Consider the following 17,395-nt stretch of genomic DNA (forward strand, 5'->3'; position numbering starts at 1 on the left):
TTATATAACTTTTAGTAGTTTAATTGAGAAGTCATCTCTAGGAATGTGTCAACAACGAGTTGTGGAACTTCAGTTGGTGGGAAGTGATTGTATCCTTCTTTGAGAATGTACTTCAACTGTGGGATATTCTCAACGAATTCGGAAACAATCATCTCTGTAATGATTTTGTCGTCCTTGGAGTGCAGAAGCCAAACAGGCTGTTTGACTTTCTCCTTGATTTCATCGTACTCTGGGTTGAAATCAAGCAATGCATTTGTCTGGAGTGTGAATGCCTTGCAATTCCACTTTGATGCTTCAATATGCAATTTCTTCACAAAGTCCAATGTTAACGTAGAAATCTCTTCTCTCTGTTGGAGTCTTCTGATACTTTGACCACATATCTGGTGTTCCTCCAATTTTGTCCATCATCTTCTTAGTAAGAACAGGACCACCAGTCAAGAGTATTCCCTTTACAAGTTGTGGATACTTCATTGCAAAAGCAATTGCAACAGTTCCTCCAATTGAATGAGTAACAATCATAACTGGCTCTGTGATTCCGAGTGTATCAAGAATGCATTTCAAATCATCTGCATTCTTTTCCATTGAATAGTATGAAACATCTGTTGGATTTGATAACATACCGTATCCTCTGTTGTCATGTGTGATGCATCTGAAGTTTTTTGATAAAGCTTTGACTTGGTTGATCCAGATATCGTGAATTCCCATGTAGCCAGACTGAAAAACAACTGGCTTACCACTGCCAACAGACTCGTAATATATTTCAAGTCCATCACTTGTCTTTGCCCAAGATCTTATGAGATCAGATTTAACTGAAGACATTTATTAAAATGATGAAAAATCTATTGAGAAAATTTTGAGAAGCACTTTGTTATGAAATTGAAAATTGTGAGAGATTTCAAAATGGTCGGATATATTTGCTAGAACAAAACATATAATATATTTTGTCTTCAATCAAATGATGAAAAATTCGCTTTTATTACAGACTTCAATAATTATTCATTTTGAGAGACTATTGATTTTTGAATTCTCATTTAATTTGATTCTTCATTAAAAATGGATATATGACATAGGAATCATGTAAGAATATAATTTAGCTCTACCATAGTGAAATATAATTAATTCGGTCGAGACGTTTTCTTCAGAAAATTGAATAAACTTTCAAATTTTTATCGATTTATCTTTTTATTCTTCAGCAAAAATTTCAACATTAATACTTCTGCTCATTTAGCAATTATATTTAATTTTCATATTCAGTATTTTCATATTTTATTGACCTTGGAATTTCAAATTATCTTATTATCGATTCATATTGACATTTATTTATGATATCCTCATTAATTTAGGTCATTAAATGTCTGTGGCTATCAGTATTAATGAATTGTTTTAACATATTAAAAATTGAAATATAACCCTAATTAATCAAATTAATTTTCCTAAATAAGTTTTTCAATGTATGATATTTCATGTGATATATCTTAAATTATAATTTAGTGTAAAAATAAATGTTTGTATTAAATTGATTTTTAGAATTGATATCTAGATTAATTTTTAAATGATATGTACATTGAAATAATATATAAAATATATGTAGGTAACCAATATCAAGATGAGCATCTTCAGAAATTTTTGTTGAAGAATAAAAAGATAAATCGATAAAAATTTGAAAGTTTATTCAATTTTCTGAAGAAAACGTCTCGACCGAATTAATTATATTTCACTATGGTAGAGCTAAATTATATTCTTACATGATTCCTATGTCATATATCCATTTTTAATGAAGAATCAAATTAAATGAGAATTCAAAAATCAATAGTCTCTCAAAATGAATAATTATTGAAGTCTGTAATAAAAGCGAATTTTTCATCATTTGATTGAAGACAAAATATATTATATGTTTTGTTCTAGCAAATATATCCGACCATTTTGAAATCTCTCACAATTTTCAATTTCATAACAAAGTGCTTCTCAAAATTTTCTCAATAGATTTTTCATCATTTTAATAAATGTCTTCAGTTAAATCTGATCTCATAAGATCTTGGGCAAAGACAAGTGATGGACTTGAAATATATTACGAGTCTGTTGGCAGTGGTAAGCCAGTTGTTTTTCAGTCTGGCTACATGGGAATTCACGATATCTGGATCAACCAAGTCAAAGCTTTATCAAAAAACTTCAGATGCATCACACATGACAACAGAGGATACGGTATGTTATCAAATCCAACAGATGTTTCATACTATTCAATGGAAAAGAATGCAGATGATTTGAAATGCATTCTTGATACACTCGGAATCACAGAGCCAGTTATGATTGTTACTCATTCAATTGGAGGAACTGTTGCAATTGCTTTTGCAATGAAGTATCCACAACTTGTAAAGGGAATACTCTTGACTGGTGGTCCTGTTCTTACTAAGAAGATGATGGACAAAATTGGAGGAACACCAGATATGTGGTCAAAGTATCAGAAGACTCCAACAGAGAGAAGAGATTTCTACGTTAACATTGGACTTTGTGAAGAAATTGCATATGAAGCATCAAAGTGGAATTGCAAGGCATTCACACTCCAGACAAATGCATTGCTTGATTTCAACCCAGAGTACGATGAAATCAAGGAGAAAGTCAAACAGCCTGTTTGGCTTCTGCACTCCAAGGACGACAAAATCATTACAGAGATGATTGTTTCCGAATTCGTTGAGAATATCCCACAGTTGAAGTACATTCTCAAAGAAGGATACAATCACTTCCCACCAACTGAAGTTCCACAACTCGTTGTTGACACATTCCTAGAGATGACTTCTCAATTAAACTACTAAAAGTTATATAATTTCAAATAATTTTTATTTTTATCACTTATTCCTACATATGTATTTATTATTCTTAGATCACATAATACATAATGTAAATATAGGATTAGTTTTACTGTTCAAATGTATCAAATTAAAATTTTTTGACAGAGAATTGATAAAGAATATTTTATGAAGTAACACTGCTATACTACTTGCACTGGATTGTATCATTGTGACATTTAAGAGATTGATCTCGATAATTCTAAATGTATTTGCCGATTTTCTCCAAACTCGGCATCTTTTATGCACATAATATGTATAGCCTGTAGCTGGATTTTAAGACCAAAATTTTGGTTAGAAGCGAGTGTTAGTACCTTTAATATTTTTCATCGAACCATTCATTGCTCATATAAGTCCATTCCAGTTCAAACTATATTTACGTTTCGAAGAATCAGCAACACGTATATGGACACAATATTACGAAAACGTTTCTCCTCCAAAATATATTACAGGGGACAACCCTGAAGTTGTTGAATCCAATAAACGATGCTTCACATACATCTGCCGATTCATTAATATTCAAGATAGAGCAGTCAATTTCACAAATACAGAAGATTTTTCTATTTTACTCTGCGAAAACGTCTTTAACAAAGGACCAGGAACAATCTTGATTGATAGTAATTACAAAAACAACATTGTTATTGACAAATTTTGTTCATTTGAAAGTCAAACTTCATCTAACGGTCAGTTTACGTATTTTGAAGGCAATATTAACAGTACAATCCTCCAAGGATCAATTTACAATGGAGGAAACTCTTCACAAATGGCAATGATTTACCAAAACCAAGGAAATGCGTCTCTTTCAAAAACAAACATTACTAACTGCATTTGTATTGTAGCAACAGGTTTTGTGTACGAACAAGTTCAATCAACAACAAATGTTTCATTTTGTAATTTTGAAAATTTAGAAGCAACTGAATACTCTATCTATGCATTTTTATCATGTCCAGGAAATATTGAAAGATGTAATTATATAAACAACTCCCAAAAAAGTACATTTTGGGGTTTAGTTTATGTTTACTCAAATAGACATTATATTTTAGATTCTTCTTTCCAAAATAATCTAAAAGATGTAGCTTTATTTTATTCGGATAGAGGACAAATTTCTATAATTCGATGCCATGCTGATAAATTTACAACTTATGGATTTGTTGATACATCAGAAATGACAACAAATTCATTTATTAATGAAATAGAGTTCTATATAACAAGTCCATGTGAAGGAAAATTAATTTTGCGAAATCAAGATAAAAAAGATTCAATTTTTAAAAATCTTAAATTTATTGCATTAATAATGCTTTTCCGATCCAAATGATAAATAAAAATTAAAACTAAAAATAATCTTGTGTTTGAAGAAAATTGATTCTTCAATAAGATTAAATTTACTTGTAAATTTATGTTTCTCTATTGCATAAATAGCTATTAATGTCACAAAAGAAATGAATGAAGTATACATAAATTAAATTCAAATAAATGTGTTTGAAAACAATTTGATTGAATTTTCTTTCATATTAGCAGCCATGGTTTACATTATCTAACTCTCGTTGTCACTAATAGTGTTTAAAACTCCAAATTTGCAATATGAAAAAAATTTGAGGCCGAAGGGAGTCGAACCCCCAACCTTGAGATCTGGAGTCTCACGCAATGCCATTATGCTACAGCCCCAACACATTTGTTTTTCAAAAAATAATTTTTAAAAAATAAAAATAAAAATAAATATTGATAATTTTTTTCTGAAAACCTATCAATTTTATTTTAACATTTCATGTACAAAGTAGTTTTCTTAGGAAACTCAAACGTTGGAAAAACATCATTACTCACTCGTATTATTCAAGGGGAATTTAATAAATACACAGTTTCCACTGCAGGTGCTGCAATGCAAAATTATCATTATGAAATTGAAGGGAAATCTTTGGATTTTCAAATATGGGATACAGCCGGCCAAGAAGCCTATAAATCTTTAGCAGCTAATTATTTACGCGATGCCACATTTGCAATAGTTGTTTATAGTATTATTGATAGAACCTCATTCGATGAGTTGGAATCGTGGATTAAAATGATTCATGATTCAGATCCAAACATTCAATATTTACTTGTTGGAAATAAAACTGACCTTGAAAAAGAACGTCAAGTTACCATGAACGAAGCCTTAAATAAGTGCGAGAAATTACATGCAATTTCTGTAATTGAAGTTAGCGCTCTTACAGGTTATTCAATCCCAAATATTTTTGAAACAATTGCAGAGCAAGAATTACAGCCAATTAATCAAACCAGTGGATCTATTACTATAAAGGCAGAGAAAAGCGAAGACCCATGGAAGAAAAATAAAAATTGTTGCTGAAAACGGAGCAGAGCTATGTCCGAAAGAAAATAAGACTAGATTTATTATCTTTGTTTTAAAATCATTATTATTAGTTTCGAAAAAAAAAGTTTAGCAAAATATTTTTAATAAAAAGAGAAATCTTAGGAATATTAATACTTGTATTGATTTCTTGTCATGATTTATAGCCAATGATATAGATGTGTGTTGTAATAAGATAATTCAAGGATAAAAAAAAATTAAAGTTATTATTCTAAATCCATAATATCTACAATCTTGATTGTAATTTGTAAAGACCGGACATGACGAAAAGCATACTACGATCGTGAAATAGTTTGAAATTCATTTATAAGGGCCTACAACAAAAATACGAAACATTCTTTGAGCTTACTTGCAATGAATTGTATTTTAATTAATAGTATGAAGATCCAAAATCAAATTTATAGAAAGATTTCGAGATGAATTGGATGAATAAAAAGTGACTCATTTTTACAATTAGGCCGTTTGAAAAATAATGAAATTGTAAAATAATAGCGTCTGATAATAAGAAAACATTTTCTTTGATTTTCAATAACACACAATTATTTTGTGAGCGAGGTATACAATTCACAATTGTGTTTTTCACAAGTAATTCTCGTAAGATTATTTTCCAATTTTAACCACGAGCAAATTATTTTAATTCGCCAAAAATGGAATAATCTTACGTGGTTCTGGATTGAATGGATGCTTTTGTTTACCAATATGTAACCATACTTAAAAAGACACTTTCAAGTTTGGTGACGATTAATTCAAAATACGTTTTCTTTCTTAACATATTAAGTTTAAATATTATATAATACATTATTTTATCATCATTTCGTTTTTAGGTTTTCTGAAAACAGTATTCAATTCATTGAATTCTGAAACAATATTAACCATGCAACTTGTCGACTATTTGACTCAAGAGACCACAATAGAAAGTAAAGATATCCTTCTTATTGTAATTAGCTCATGCATCTATGCTGTATGCAGAACAATGATCAACCGTCTTGTTCTCCGTCCCTTGACTGCATTTGTCCCCGTCGAAAAACAAAAAGTTAAATTCATTAACCGCGGCTTTGACTTCCTCCATTACTGTGTTTCAACAATTTTAGGTACACTCGCATTCTCTACAAGACCATATGCCCACTGCTGGTTCTACATTCTTGATTGCAAGCAGTATTTGGGACAAACAGGCAACGCTTTCCAATGCAGTGTCCTTGAGAAGATCTATTATATTTACTTCGCATCCTACTACGTCTCAGATATCCTCTGGATCCGCACAACAAACGATGTTGTTATGTTAATCTTCCACCACTTCTTCACATTGTCACTTATCTTCTCCTGCGTTATCGTTGCTCGTCCAGTTTACGGTTTGTGCCTCATGCTCCTTCACGATTGGGGTGACACCTTCTTATATTTAGGAAAGGTCTTGATTTACCTTGGAAAACCAGGATATGCTGATTACTCTCTCTATTTCTTTGGCATCTTGTTCTTCTGGCTCAGAATTTTCGGCGTCGCTTCCATTCTTTACACATTATATGCTTACAACTCAGAAAACAAGCAGACATTACACCCATATCTTTATTACTGTGCTGATGCCATGCTTGCCTTCCTTTATTGTCTCCACCTTATCTGGGGATGGGATATTCTTCTTGCTGTTAGAAGAGTTTTCAACAAGTCGATTGAAGCTCATGATACAAGATCCGATCCAGGCTACAAGCGCACAAAAATCGATTAAGACTATAAAGAATTTTTTTATACCCAGATTTTCCTTACTTTTACCACTCCCCATGTAATTTCTGGGGAAAACGATAATTCATTTTTTTTATGGATGAATAGATCGTTTTCCTAGAAAGGACCTCATATCTCTGGCTAAAAAGAGTGTCAGATCCTAAATAGATTATTGATCTAGTGTACAAATCCAATAAAAAGCCTATTTTTTTGGCTTTTTTGGTGCTCATTTTTTCGAAGATCTACATGAATATGGGGAAACCATCGGATTTTTTTGGTTAACCCACATCTTCATGTAGTCTGGACTATCTTTCCTCGAAGGACCTCTTTAGGGTGTAAAAACTCATAAAGTTCTCAAAAGATTCATTCTCGATCTCCATGCTGAAAGAATTTACAATAAAAAAAAGATCTACGCATCAAACTACAGGCATAAATGAACTGAACCCCTAAAGCTCAGCTCTTAGTTTATCAAAAACGTCGAAATCCTTCTCATTGCAATCAAATTTTCTCAATAACTCATAAGAAAAATCGAATTTTGATTAAGCCGATGTTATAGGTATCACAAATACTACAAACTTGAGCAATATCGAAATTGCCAGCAAAAGTTTGAAATTGCATTGCTCATATTTGTTTTGTAAACTAAAAATCTGCTTATATTATTCATTAATTTTTTATATATTATTCATATACTTTAATAAAAACAATACTATTTCACCTTAAAAATGAATTTCATAAGTCAATATTATTTTTTTGAAAATGTATCAATTTTCGATTAAAACAACATGAGAATAAAATTTACGCAAAATTATTTTAAAAAATGGTTTTAAAAATTTACAATTGATGAAGAATAAGATTGCAAGAAGTTTTGAAGTTTAATTTTAGGCGGAGGTTTTTGTGATATGGAAAAATGTTCGTTGCTCAATTATCTCACTATTGGATGGACTTTTATCGAGCGAAATTTTGGCTGTAAAGACAATTCTGATATTGGTAACATGGTGATAAGAACAAATAGTCAGTTTGCATGGTTTATGATGAGATAATTTCGATTTAAAAAAAAACATAAAAATTGATTTTAATGAGCAATTATATTTGAATATGCTCTCCTAATTTGAAGGAACTGGTTAAATCATGAATTGATCATGAATAATTTTTTTCAAAATAACAATTATAATTTCATATTCATTATAAGTTGAAAATATATCATAAAGACTTTATGAATGATAAATTCCTAAAAAACAAGTTAGTTTGTTTCTGAAAATAATAATAATAATAACCAATTTAGACCCAATAATTTTTGGCGGGATAATTGAGATGTTACGATTGAATTAAAAAAAAAGCGGTAATACATTTTTACAATGATGAAGAGGCTGGCAACCTCTGAGTCAAAGCACTTGTTAATGCAATGATGAAGAGGCTGGCAACCTCTGAGTCAAAGCACTTGTTAATGCAATGATGAAGAGGCTGGCAACCTCTAAGTCAAAGCACTTGTTAATGCAATGATGAAGAGGTTGGCAACATCTGAGTTAAAATACTTTTCCCAGTGTGGGAGTAATTTGAAAAAAAAATTTAGTTCATATATTGAAAAAAACAAAAGTAAAAATTAAAGTTTATAGGTTGTGTTTTGATGAGCTAATTGTTAAGATATTGTAGTTCTAAAGAAAAAATTGAGTTTCGAGGAAGTTTCTCGACAGAGGAAACTTTCATATCGAATGTTGCCTCTGTCGAGATGTATGTGACAGGCAAAGTGCAATCACCTATCAATATTGCACTTTGCCTGTCAAAAGTTCTTCGCATCTCTTGAGGTGTGAGGAAGTTTCTCGACAGAGGAAACTTTCATATCGAATGTTGCCTCTGTCGAGATGTATGTGACAGGCAAAGTGCAATCACCTATCAATATTGCACTTTGCCTGTCAAAAGTTCTTCGCATCTCTTGAGGTGTGAGGAAGTTTCTCGACAGAGGAAACTTTCATATCGAATGTTGCCTCTGTCGAGATGTATGTGACAGGCAAAGTGCAATCACCTATCAATATTGCACTTTGCCTGTCAAAAGTTCTTCGCATCTCTTGAGGTGTGAGGAAGTTTCTCGACAGAGGAAACTTTCATATCGAATGTTGCCTCTGTCGAGATGTATGTGACAGGCAAAGTGCAATCACCTATCAATATTGCACTTTGCCTGTCAAAAGTTCCTCGCATCTCTTGAGGTGTGAGGAAGTTTCTCGACAGAGGAAACTTTCATATCGAATGTTGCCTCTGTCGAGATGTATGTGACAGGCAAAGTGCAATATTGATAGGTGATTGCACTTTGCCTCTCCAAACTCTCAAATATGCTTCTCACCATACATCAAACGGGCAAATTTCTCCTTAAATTTCTCTTTATTTGAAAGGTTTTCAACAAAGCTATACCTTAAAAATCTGTGCTTGTTATATCTGATCATTTGTGTGTTAGGGGAGGTAAATTTATTCCACTAGAGCAAATTTTTTCCGAAGTTTCTCATTCGATGAGAAACCTCGGAACAACTCTTCAATAGTGTAATGAATTTGTGGTATTTGTCCTGCAAACAGCGAGAGAACTTGTCTGTAATTCGTTTATGATGAAGTTATCTGGATGTCTCTCAGATGAGGAAGGAAGTCCAGAAAACTTCACCATAAGTTAATACTTGTGTATTTCTATGACTCTCTTCACGTCAGAGAATGTAAATTTACTCGAATAGGGCAAAGTTCTGCTCAAGTTTCTCATTTGATGAGAAACCTCGGAAGAACTTTGCCCTAAGGTAATGTATATGTGATTGTTGGCCCGCAGAGAAACAAGGAATCTGTTTGTATTTCGTTTATGGTGAAGTTCTCGGATGTTCTCTCAAATTATATGGAAAATCAAGAGAACTTCACCATAATTTGTTGTAGTTGTGATTCTCTGGCTCTTTGCCGGCCAGAAAACTAGAAAATAGTTTATAGTGGGAGTATGCTCGATGAATACCTACTCACTAAAAATATACGTTATTTTTTGTTTTCCTATGGGAAAATAGTTTTGATTTTTATATTATCGTATGCTTTGTTATTGCATGAATTGTCTATTTTCTTAATAAAAACTCATTTTTCCGTGTGATTCTGAATCAATGCATTCCAAAAAAGCGTTTTCCGCCTTTGAAACGTGAAAACACACATTGCATGAAGAATCAGAGAAGATTTTCTATCTTTCAATTTTTTAGACTTTTTGAAATTTGATAATAACTCTAAATTAAGCTGATAAACTCATAGAGCACATAAAATAACACATGTCTATCATATTTGAATTTTCTAAAAATCTCCAAAAAATCGCGTTTTAAAATTTTCGTAGTTAAAAAGTAAATTTTTCACGATAAAAAACTATAATTGGTTTTTTTTGGAATTCTTCGAGTTAGAAAATCTTCTCTGATTCTTCATGCAATGTGTGTTTTCACGTTTCAAAGGCGGAAAACGCTTTTTTGGAATGCATTGATTCAGAATCACACGGAAAAAAGTTAGTATGGTTATCTTGGGTACTGTGGCACTGCGCGCCTCCGTACACCACTTAGCGGTTTTGACACTTTACGAAACCGGTAACGTATTTTTTACAACACAACCGTAACACCAACTTAACCTTAAATATTTACAAAACCATCTGACACATAAACGACTTCACTAATGACTTCACTAATGACTTCACTAACGACTTCACTAACGAATTCACTACCATCCTCACTAAATAAAAATAACCTTATTTTATTTTTTTTAAATTTTTTATTTCATTACAAAGACATGTCCGACTACATTTACTATGACTCTTTCCCAGAACGTTTCCGTGAACTATTCAAAACTCAAGTAAAACTGAGAAACATGCATTTTAACAAAGACAGACCCATTGACGATGAAAGAAACCCTGAATATATTACAATCCCTTATGACGCAAAGTTCATTGCATACATTCCTTATGGTCGCAGAGGAACGAAAACTATTTCAACAAAGAACAAAAATTATTTCTGGAGCGATGAAGAAAATTGCCTTATCTACATAATTTTAAATAAAGCTACATATTGTACAAAAGAAGGTTGGACTGGATTTGAGCTCTACATATACGACGACGATGGAAACAGACGTTGTGTATACCCATACGATAATATGTACCATTGTTTTCATCAAGCATTAAACGAATACATAGTCAGTAAGGGTCTCATTCCTGTTGAGTAGATATGCTTTATTTTTGTTCTGTCATTTATATAAAAATAAATGATATCACCACCCTCACACGTATGAAAACATAGCACAAAAATAAATTTAGGTGAAGTGGTGAGATCTCACCTCTTTTTTCACCTGTTTTTTCACCCTCTTGAATTCATTGCTTTATAACTCTCTTCCTTTCTCCAACTCTTCTAACTTCTTCTTAAGTTCAGCAATGTTGTCCTCATGAAGTTTAAGAGATATAAAAATTGCTCACATTTGCTCACATTTTGGCACTTTTTTGTACGTTTGTCAAAAAATTGTGAGGAAGATCTCACAAAAATAGTCAAAATGTGAGCAAATTTTGAGAAGTGCTCACATTTTGACATACGATTATTTTCATACGTTTTTTTGATGAATTCTAATAAAACTTCATTACCACTTTCAGAACGAAGCGTAACTTTTCAGCACGTAACGCTCTATCATGTGTAGTGACATATTATTCAAAAAAACTCAGATTGCTTATCTTATAATAACAATTTCATTAGAAAAAATGCACGATTTCACGCTAAAACTTTGAAGCAATTCTTAAATTCGGATAAAAAATCGATATGTATTACACTTTAAACTTCAAAAAATGGTTCAAAATTTAGACTTAGTTTATCTTAACAATATAGCAGATTTTAAGCCGAACAAGTAGGAGTAATAGAAATAGCTCTTGAAAATAATTACAATTAGTAATATGTAAGTCAAAGTTCGAGTATTCTAATAAATAAACGTTCCGGATTTTCTTTACTACAAGAATCAATACTTAATATATAGAAGCAACAGTAAAAACTTATTAGAGATTCAAAAAGAAAGTTGACTAAAGAGAATCTTTTTATATAAGTAATTTTATTTTTTTGAAATACGAGATCGAATAAACATGTATTTTATTTTATTACTATAATAATACGTTTTTACATAGTAAGAAAGTTTAGAGACTGAAATGAAATTAAAAATTGAGAAAAAAATAAAGCTTTTCTATAAAAATTCATATTAATATATAGTATAATGATATTACAATTTATTGATAGTTGTGTTAGAAAAAAGGTACATTCACTATTTTTGACAAAATTTTAAATTTTCATGGGGTTGTAAATCTTATAATAACTAGATGAATAAGGAATAAATCCCAGTATGATGTGCATCATTATATTAAACACTATATGTAAGGCTGGTGATTCTATTAACACTTATGAAGATCTATAGTATTTGAGCAGATAAATTTGATAATTTCCAAAACTCTTATATTTCAAAATTAAAGTGTGCGAATGCATTTAAATGAGAGCAAAAAGAGATTGATGCTGTTAAAACTATGTGTTAATTTGCAATTATTTCGCATCACAAGAACTACCCAGTAAATTCGGCTATCTTTCTTTGCAATTATTCTCCATTATACATATAATATAATGGTTAGGGTTTGAAGAAAAGTTACTAGAGAATTATTGACTTTTGAAATAATGCAGAATTTTACTTGAAGAAATCATTAATTTATGAGTTCCAAATTGCTAAGCATGACGAAGGATCATTAAATTTGCTACAATTAAATACACTTATTGCAGAATTAAGATTTTTGAAATTAAAAGTTTGAAATATTGCCTTTTTGAATAAAAATTTAAATTTTATTATATAATCATGATAATATCTTATAGAAATTAAAAGAAAATATTTTAAACCATTCAAATATTTTGAATGTCTTATCAATTTAAAATATTAAAAGATAGCTTGATTTTATCATCATTAGTTGTTATCAAAGTTTTCTTCTTTTGATGAACAACAGTAAATGATTTGTTAATTACTTGTCTTCCTTTTTCGCAGCAAAATCGAAAGTTATGATGATAATCTTGCTCTCAATTTTGAAACTCTCTGATTTACAAGTAAGCATTCCTTTGGAAAAGCAGTCCTATTCTGTTTTCAAGATATTTTAAAGCCTCAATTTCATACAATGCGCAGATCTATTCGAAATTGCAAGAACTCTCAAGAAAAATGCAGCAGCAAAGAAGATTCCATAGTTTCTAGCATCAAAAATTTACAACCTTAATACAACAGTTAAAGAGAAGCTCGAAAAGAAAATATTTAACCATAAAGCTGGAAACCATTCGATATCTACTATTGGATCTAATAAAAAGTTAATTATAACATATTTAACATGCTATTTGTTGACTTTGTTCCATTATATTACCATATATATCTTTTTGAAATCTAAAATATTTTTACAATTTTAACCATGTGTTGTTGAAACCATATATCAATCTTAGCTAAAGTATAGTTTATGAGTCTGTCACCATCTAACGTATGAATTTTCAAAAATGTCAAATATGTTCATTTTTTCTGTAGATTCAGCCATAATTTCACGTGTTATACTATTCAACTATTATTTAATATTTTTATCGATTTAAATATATGATGAGATGCTTAGTTCTCCTGGAAATCGATTTTTAATCGCAATTTTAACTTTCCAAAAAAAATTCAAAAATAAAAATCCCTCTCAATTTTCTAAGTTTTATAACTCGCCAAATCTCTAGCCAATTTTTTTTGGCCCGTATAAATATTGTTTGGCACTATATAGGGATGCTATTTATCATATTTTCATCCCATTTTACTGTTATCGCCTAGTGAATGTACCTTTGTTAGAAAAAATAACAACTAAAATGTCAGTTTTAAAAAATTTAAAAATTATATTAAAACAATAGTCATTGAGGATGGTTAATTGCAAAAACTCAAGAAACTATCATTATCTCTCTTTGCTTAACACATCTACAACTGGAAACATCATTCCAAATGAAGTTCCTCAGTCTCGTCAAAATTTCTCTCTCATCTACAACAAGCTTAACTCAAAACTCAAGAAACTATCATTATCTCTCTTTGCTTAACACATCTACAACTGGAAACATCATTCCAAATGTTGCATTCAAGAATCCTATTATTATTCTTTCTTTCAATCTTTTATATTTACTCTTTAAATTCTAATATAATATAAATTCTTCATTTCCTTTGTTTAAACTTTTTTCATTTTAATACCATTTTATCAGATAGTAATTTTTGTTTTTCTCTGACCAAAAATCTTCTCAATTTAACTCCACCTTCACAAAAATTCATTGAGTTCTCTCAAAATTCTTGTATTTTTGGTATACTTAAAGTATCATCTTCAAATATTTTTTTGGAGAAAATTGACTTTGCATAATATCGTAATACTTTTTAAGGCAGATAGATTTACCGTAAGTTGAAGAACTTTTAATTTGAACAGAAATTATTCAACAAATATTCTTTTTATTTGATCAATAAATTGTAATATCATTATACTATATATTAATATGAATTTTTATAGAAAAGCTTTATTTTTTTCTCAATTTTTAATTTCATTTCAGTCTCTAAACTTTCTTACTATGTAAAAACGTATTATTATAGTAATAAAATAAAATACATGTTTATTCGATCTCGTATTTCAAAAAAATAAAATTACTTATATAAAAAGATTCTCTTTAGTCAACTTTCTTTTTGAATCTCTAATAAGTTTTTACTGTTGCTTCTATATATTAAGTATTGATTCTTGTAGTAAAGAAAATCCGGAACGTTTATTTATTAGAATACTCGAACTTTGACTTACATATTACTAATTGTAATTATTTTCAAGAGCTATTTCTATTACTCCTACTTGTTCGGCTTAAAATCTGCTATATTGTTAAGATAAACTAAGTCTAAATTTTGAACCATTTTTTGAAGTTTAAAGTGTAATACATATCGATTTTTTATCCGAATTTAAGAATTGCTTCAAAGTTTTAGCGTGAAATCGTGCATTTTTTCTAATGAAATTGTTATTATAAGATAAGCAATCTGAGTTTTTTTGAATAATATGTCACTACACATGATAGAGCGTTACGTGCTGAAAAGTTACGCTTCGTTCTGAAAGTGGTAATGAAGTTTTATTAGAATTCATCAAAAAAACGTATGAAAATAATCGTATGTCAAAATGTGAGCACTTCTCAAAATTTGCTCACATTTTGACTATTTTTGTGAGATCTTCCTCACAATTTTTTGACAAACGTACAAAAAAAGTGCCAAAATGTGAGCAAATGTGAGCAATTTTTATATCTCGAAGTTTAATCTTTCTCAAAATTCCTTCTTTATCTAATGGTTGCTTTATCTTTCTAAACTGAACTCTACCATCCTTCATAGTATGAATGTAAAAACCTTCTGGAATAATTCCTGATTTAATGTATTCTACCAAAAACTTTTGTTTCATTGCTTCAGTGACTTTAGTCGTCATTTTACTCTAAGGGAAGCTAGCACAGCGATAATGGATTTCATGATTTTTTAGTATTTCATGCAATCTTAACAGATAGCCTTACAAGTACTTCCAGTGTCCCTAGCTGTCCCTCCTTTTTATATAACTCCATGACATTTATAATCTCGCGAACTTAACAGGTAGCATAACAGATTAAAATCAGATGAGGTTTTGAACCAAATTTCTAAGCAACGTTGTCAAGGATTTTGAGGAACTAGGGACAGAGTGTGGCAAAGTCCAAGATTTAATTTATCTTCATCTGTTTCATCAGCTATCTCATCTAATATGCCAATATTTTATTCATAATCGTGGCAAACTCACTAACTTTCATTATGTTCATCTGCATGCTTCATCTGATAGAAAGTATGACTTTCATTAACTCTGTGAGATAATGAAAACTACTAGGACAGAGACCATGGCAAAGTTTCATGACTTTCATTATTTCCAGAACTTAATGAAAACTACTAGGGACAGAGACCATGGCAAAGTTTATGATTTCATTATTTCCAGAACTTAATGAAAACTACTAGGGAACAGAGACCATGGCAAAGTTCATGATTAATTTATTCTCTCACATAACAACAAACACAACTCCAACACTAACGACAAAAATAAATGTCCTCACTTCTTAACAAAGTAATATGTGCTTCTTACACCACCATAGCTCAAACGTTTCTTTTCAAACATCGATTGAAACTTATTTTGAGCCATTGGCTTTAGTCTCTTTTTCTTCAAATACGCCAAGAAATCTTCTTCACATCTTTTCACTTCATAGCCTTCTTTAAACTCCTCCTTGTTAAGTTCTATGAAATCCTTTATATCATTCTTTGTTGCAATGGCTTCTTCACGAACGACATCGTGAACTATTTCATCATGTTTCATGTATGACCTCCTCACTGTTCTCATGAACTATTTCAACACTGTTCTCATGAATGACCTCCTACTGTCTTTCATAAGCGTTTCAAAGTCTCCTTTACTCATTACTTCAATCTCATGCTGTTCACAGTAGTACTTAAACTCACTGTATATGTCTTTGTTGTATGTTATATTGCTTCCCATGTACTCCATGAATTTTTCAAGCACTTCCTCATAATTCACTGTTTCTTTCTTTCCACGACCTTCTAATATCATACTTGCTTCGTAAATATAACTTCTTGCAGAACCGTCTCGCTTTCTACTTCTCTTCACAAATTCTCTCATCTTGCCACCAAATACATTTGAACTACATGCAAAGAATTCATTCTCCTTCGCAAATTCTTTATATCTTCTGTAGCACTCTGTACAATTCCATCCGGATACAAACTTTTCATAGAACTCCTCGTAAAACATTTGGTAAGGTGTTTTGTTCATTTCGATGAGTTCTTGTTTAGCCCTGGTGAATGGTATCTTCCTTACATCAAATTCACTTAAATCTTTCCTCATGAAGTACGTCAGTAAGTTTGAATAAAACTCTTCATTAAAGCTTTCAATGAGATTTGAGAAATATTCGTAATTTCCTTTGTATCTGCTGCTTACGTCAATGACAACAAATCTTCTGTCGTCTTTGTCAATCTTTACTGAGTTGAAGTTGTTAGATATCATGATGATATTACAAACATTCTCTATCTTTCTTACTGGCTGACACTTCTGATTTAAGTCCAACTGAGTCTCTGTTACTATTGACTTTAGTGCGTCGTGGTTCATGACCTTAGACGTATCGCATGAGCTTAGTTCATTGCATACGATGAGCTTCATGTTCTCAATAGCAGCATTGAATCTACCAACCACATTCTCTATTGCCGTTATATTATTGTTGGCGTACTTGCTAATGAGCTCGCATAGAACATTACTAAGTACATTCTTACCAGTTCCTTGCTTTCCTATTAACAAAAGTACTGTTCCAGTCTTTCCACAAGGATTTTGAACGATGTAGGCGAACCAGTTCAAAACATACTCATAAAGCTCTTCATCCTCATTACATATGACATCGTGAACATGTTT

The 17,395-nt window shown here is 30.9% G+C and overlaps 6 protein-coding genes, 1 non-coding gene and 1 pseudogene across 8 annotated transcripts, besides 3 other annotated features; 5 read left to right on the top strand and 3 right to left on the bottom strand.

Annotated features, from left to right (window-relative positions):
• Window positions 1–11: 11 nt before the first annotated feature.
• On the bottom strand, window positions 12–819 carry TVAGG3_0768830 (annotated as a pseudogene). The gene has a single exon. A coding segment is annotated over exon 1 (808 nt).
• A 1,184-nt stretch (window positions 820–2,003) lies between these two features.
• TVAGG3_0768840 (10-hydroxy-9-(phosphonooxy)octadecanoate phosphatase protein) lies at window positions 2,004–2,260 on the top strand (the record flags this gene model as incomplete). The annotated part of the gene is made up of 1 exon (XM_051245905.1): window positions 2,004–2,260. A coding segment is annotated over one exon (257 nt), but the record flags the coding sequence as incomplete, so codon positions are not given.
• Window positions 2,261–2,351: 91 nt separating this feature from the next.
• Window positions 2,352–2,810, top strand: TVAGG3_0768850 (10-hydroxy-9-(phosphonooxy)octadecanoate phosphatase protein; the record flags this gene model as incomplete). The annotated part of the gene is made up of 1 exon (XM_001304889.2): window positions 2,352–2,810. One exon carries the CDS (start codon window positions 2,352–2,354, stop codon window positions 2,808–2,810), a length of 459 nt encoding a protein of 152 aa, XP_001304890.2.
• A 1,626-nt stretch (window positions 2,811–4,436) lies between these two features.
• TVAGG3_0768860 lies at window positions 4,437–4,508 on the bottom strand. Its single transcript has one exon. It is a non-coding gene; the product is annotated as a tRNA-Trp (tRNA).
• Window positions 4,509–4,608: 100 nt separating this feature from the next.
• TVAGG3_0768870 (retrograde vesicle-mediated transport, Golgi to ER) lies at window positions 4,609–5,754 on the top strand (the record flags this gene model as incomplete). The annotated part of the gene is made up of 1 exon (XM_001304888.1): window positions 4,609–5,184. One exon carries the CDS (start codon window positions 4,609–4,611, stop codon window positions 5,182–5,184), a length of 576 nt encoding a protein of 191 aa, XP_001304889.1.
• A 62-nt stretch (window positions 5,755–5,816) lies between these two features.
• TVAGG3_0768880 (sphingosine N-acyltransferase protein) lies at window positions 5,817–7,565 on the top strand (the record flags this gene model as incomplete). The annotated part of the gene is made up of 1 exon (XM_001304887.2): window positions 6,080–6,922. One exon carries the CDS (start codon window positions 6,080–6,082, stop codon window positions 6,920–6,922), a length of 843 nt encoding a protein of 280 aa, XP_001304888.1.
• A 231-nt stretch (window positions 7,566–7,796) lies between these two features.
• Window positions 7,797–8,230: a mobile genetic element.
• Window positions 8,231–10,689: 2,459 nt separating this feature from the next.
• Window positions 10,690–11,118, top strand: TVAGG3_0768900 (uncharacterized protein; the record flags this gene model as incomplete). The annotated part of the gene is made up of 1 exon (XM_001288910.2): window positions 10,690–11,118. One exon carries the CDS (start codon window positions 10,690–10,692, stop codon window positions 11,116–11,118), a length of 429 nt encoding a protein of 142 aa, XP_001288911.2.
• A 227-nt stretch (window positions 11,119–11,345) lies between these two features.
• Window positions 11,346–15,225: a mobile genetic element.
• An 811-nt stretch (window positions 15,226–16,036) lies between these two features.
• Window positions 16,037–16,321, bottom strand: TVAGG3_0768920 (uncharacterized protein; the record flags this gene model as incomplete). Its single annotated transcript, XM_051245906.1, has 1 exon — window positions 16,037–16,321. The coding sequence occupies one exon, from the start codon at window positions 16,319–16,321 to the stop codon at window positions 16,037–16,039; it is 285 nt and encodes a 94-aa protein (XP_051092493.1).
• A 198-nt stretch (window positions 16,322–16,519) lies between these two features.
• Window positions 16,520–17,395: part of a mobile genetic element that runs on past the window's edge.

Source organism: Trichomonas vaginalis, chromosome III (genome assembly GCF_026262505.1).
Source record: "Trichomonas vaginalis G3 chromosome III, whole genome shotgun sequence".
NCBI classification, from domain to species: Eukaryota; Parabasalia; order Trichomonadida; family Trichomonadidae; genus Trichomonas; species Trichomonas vaginalis.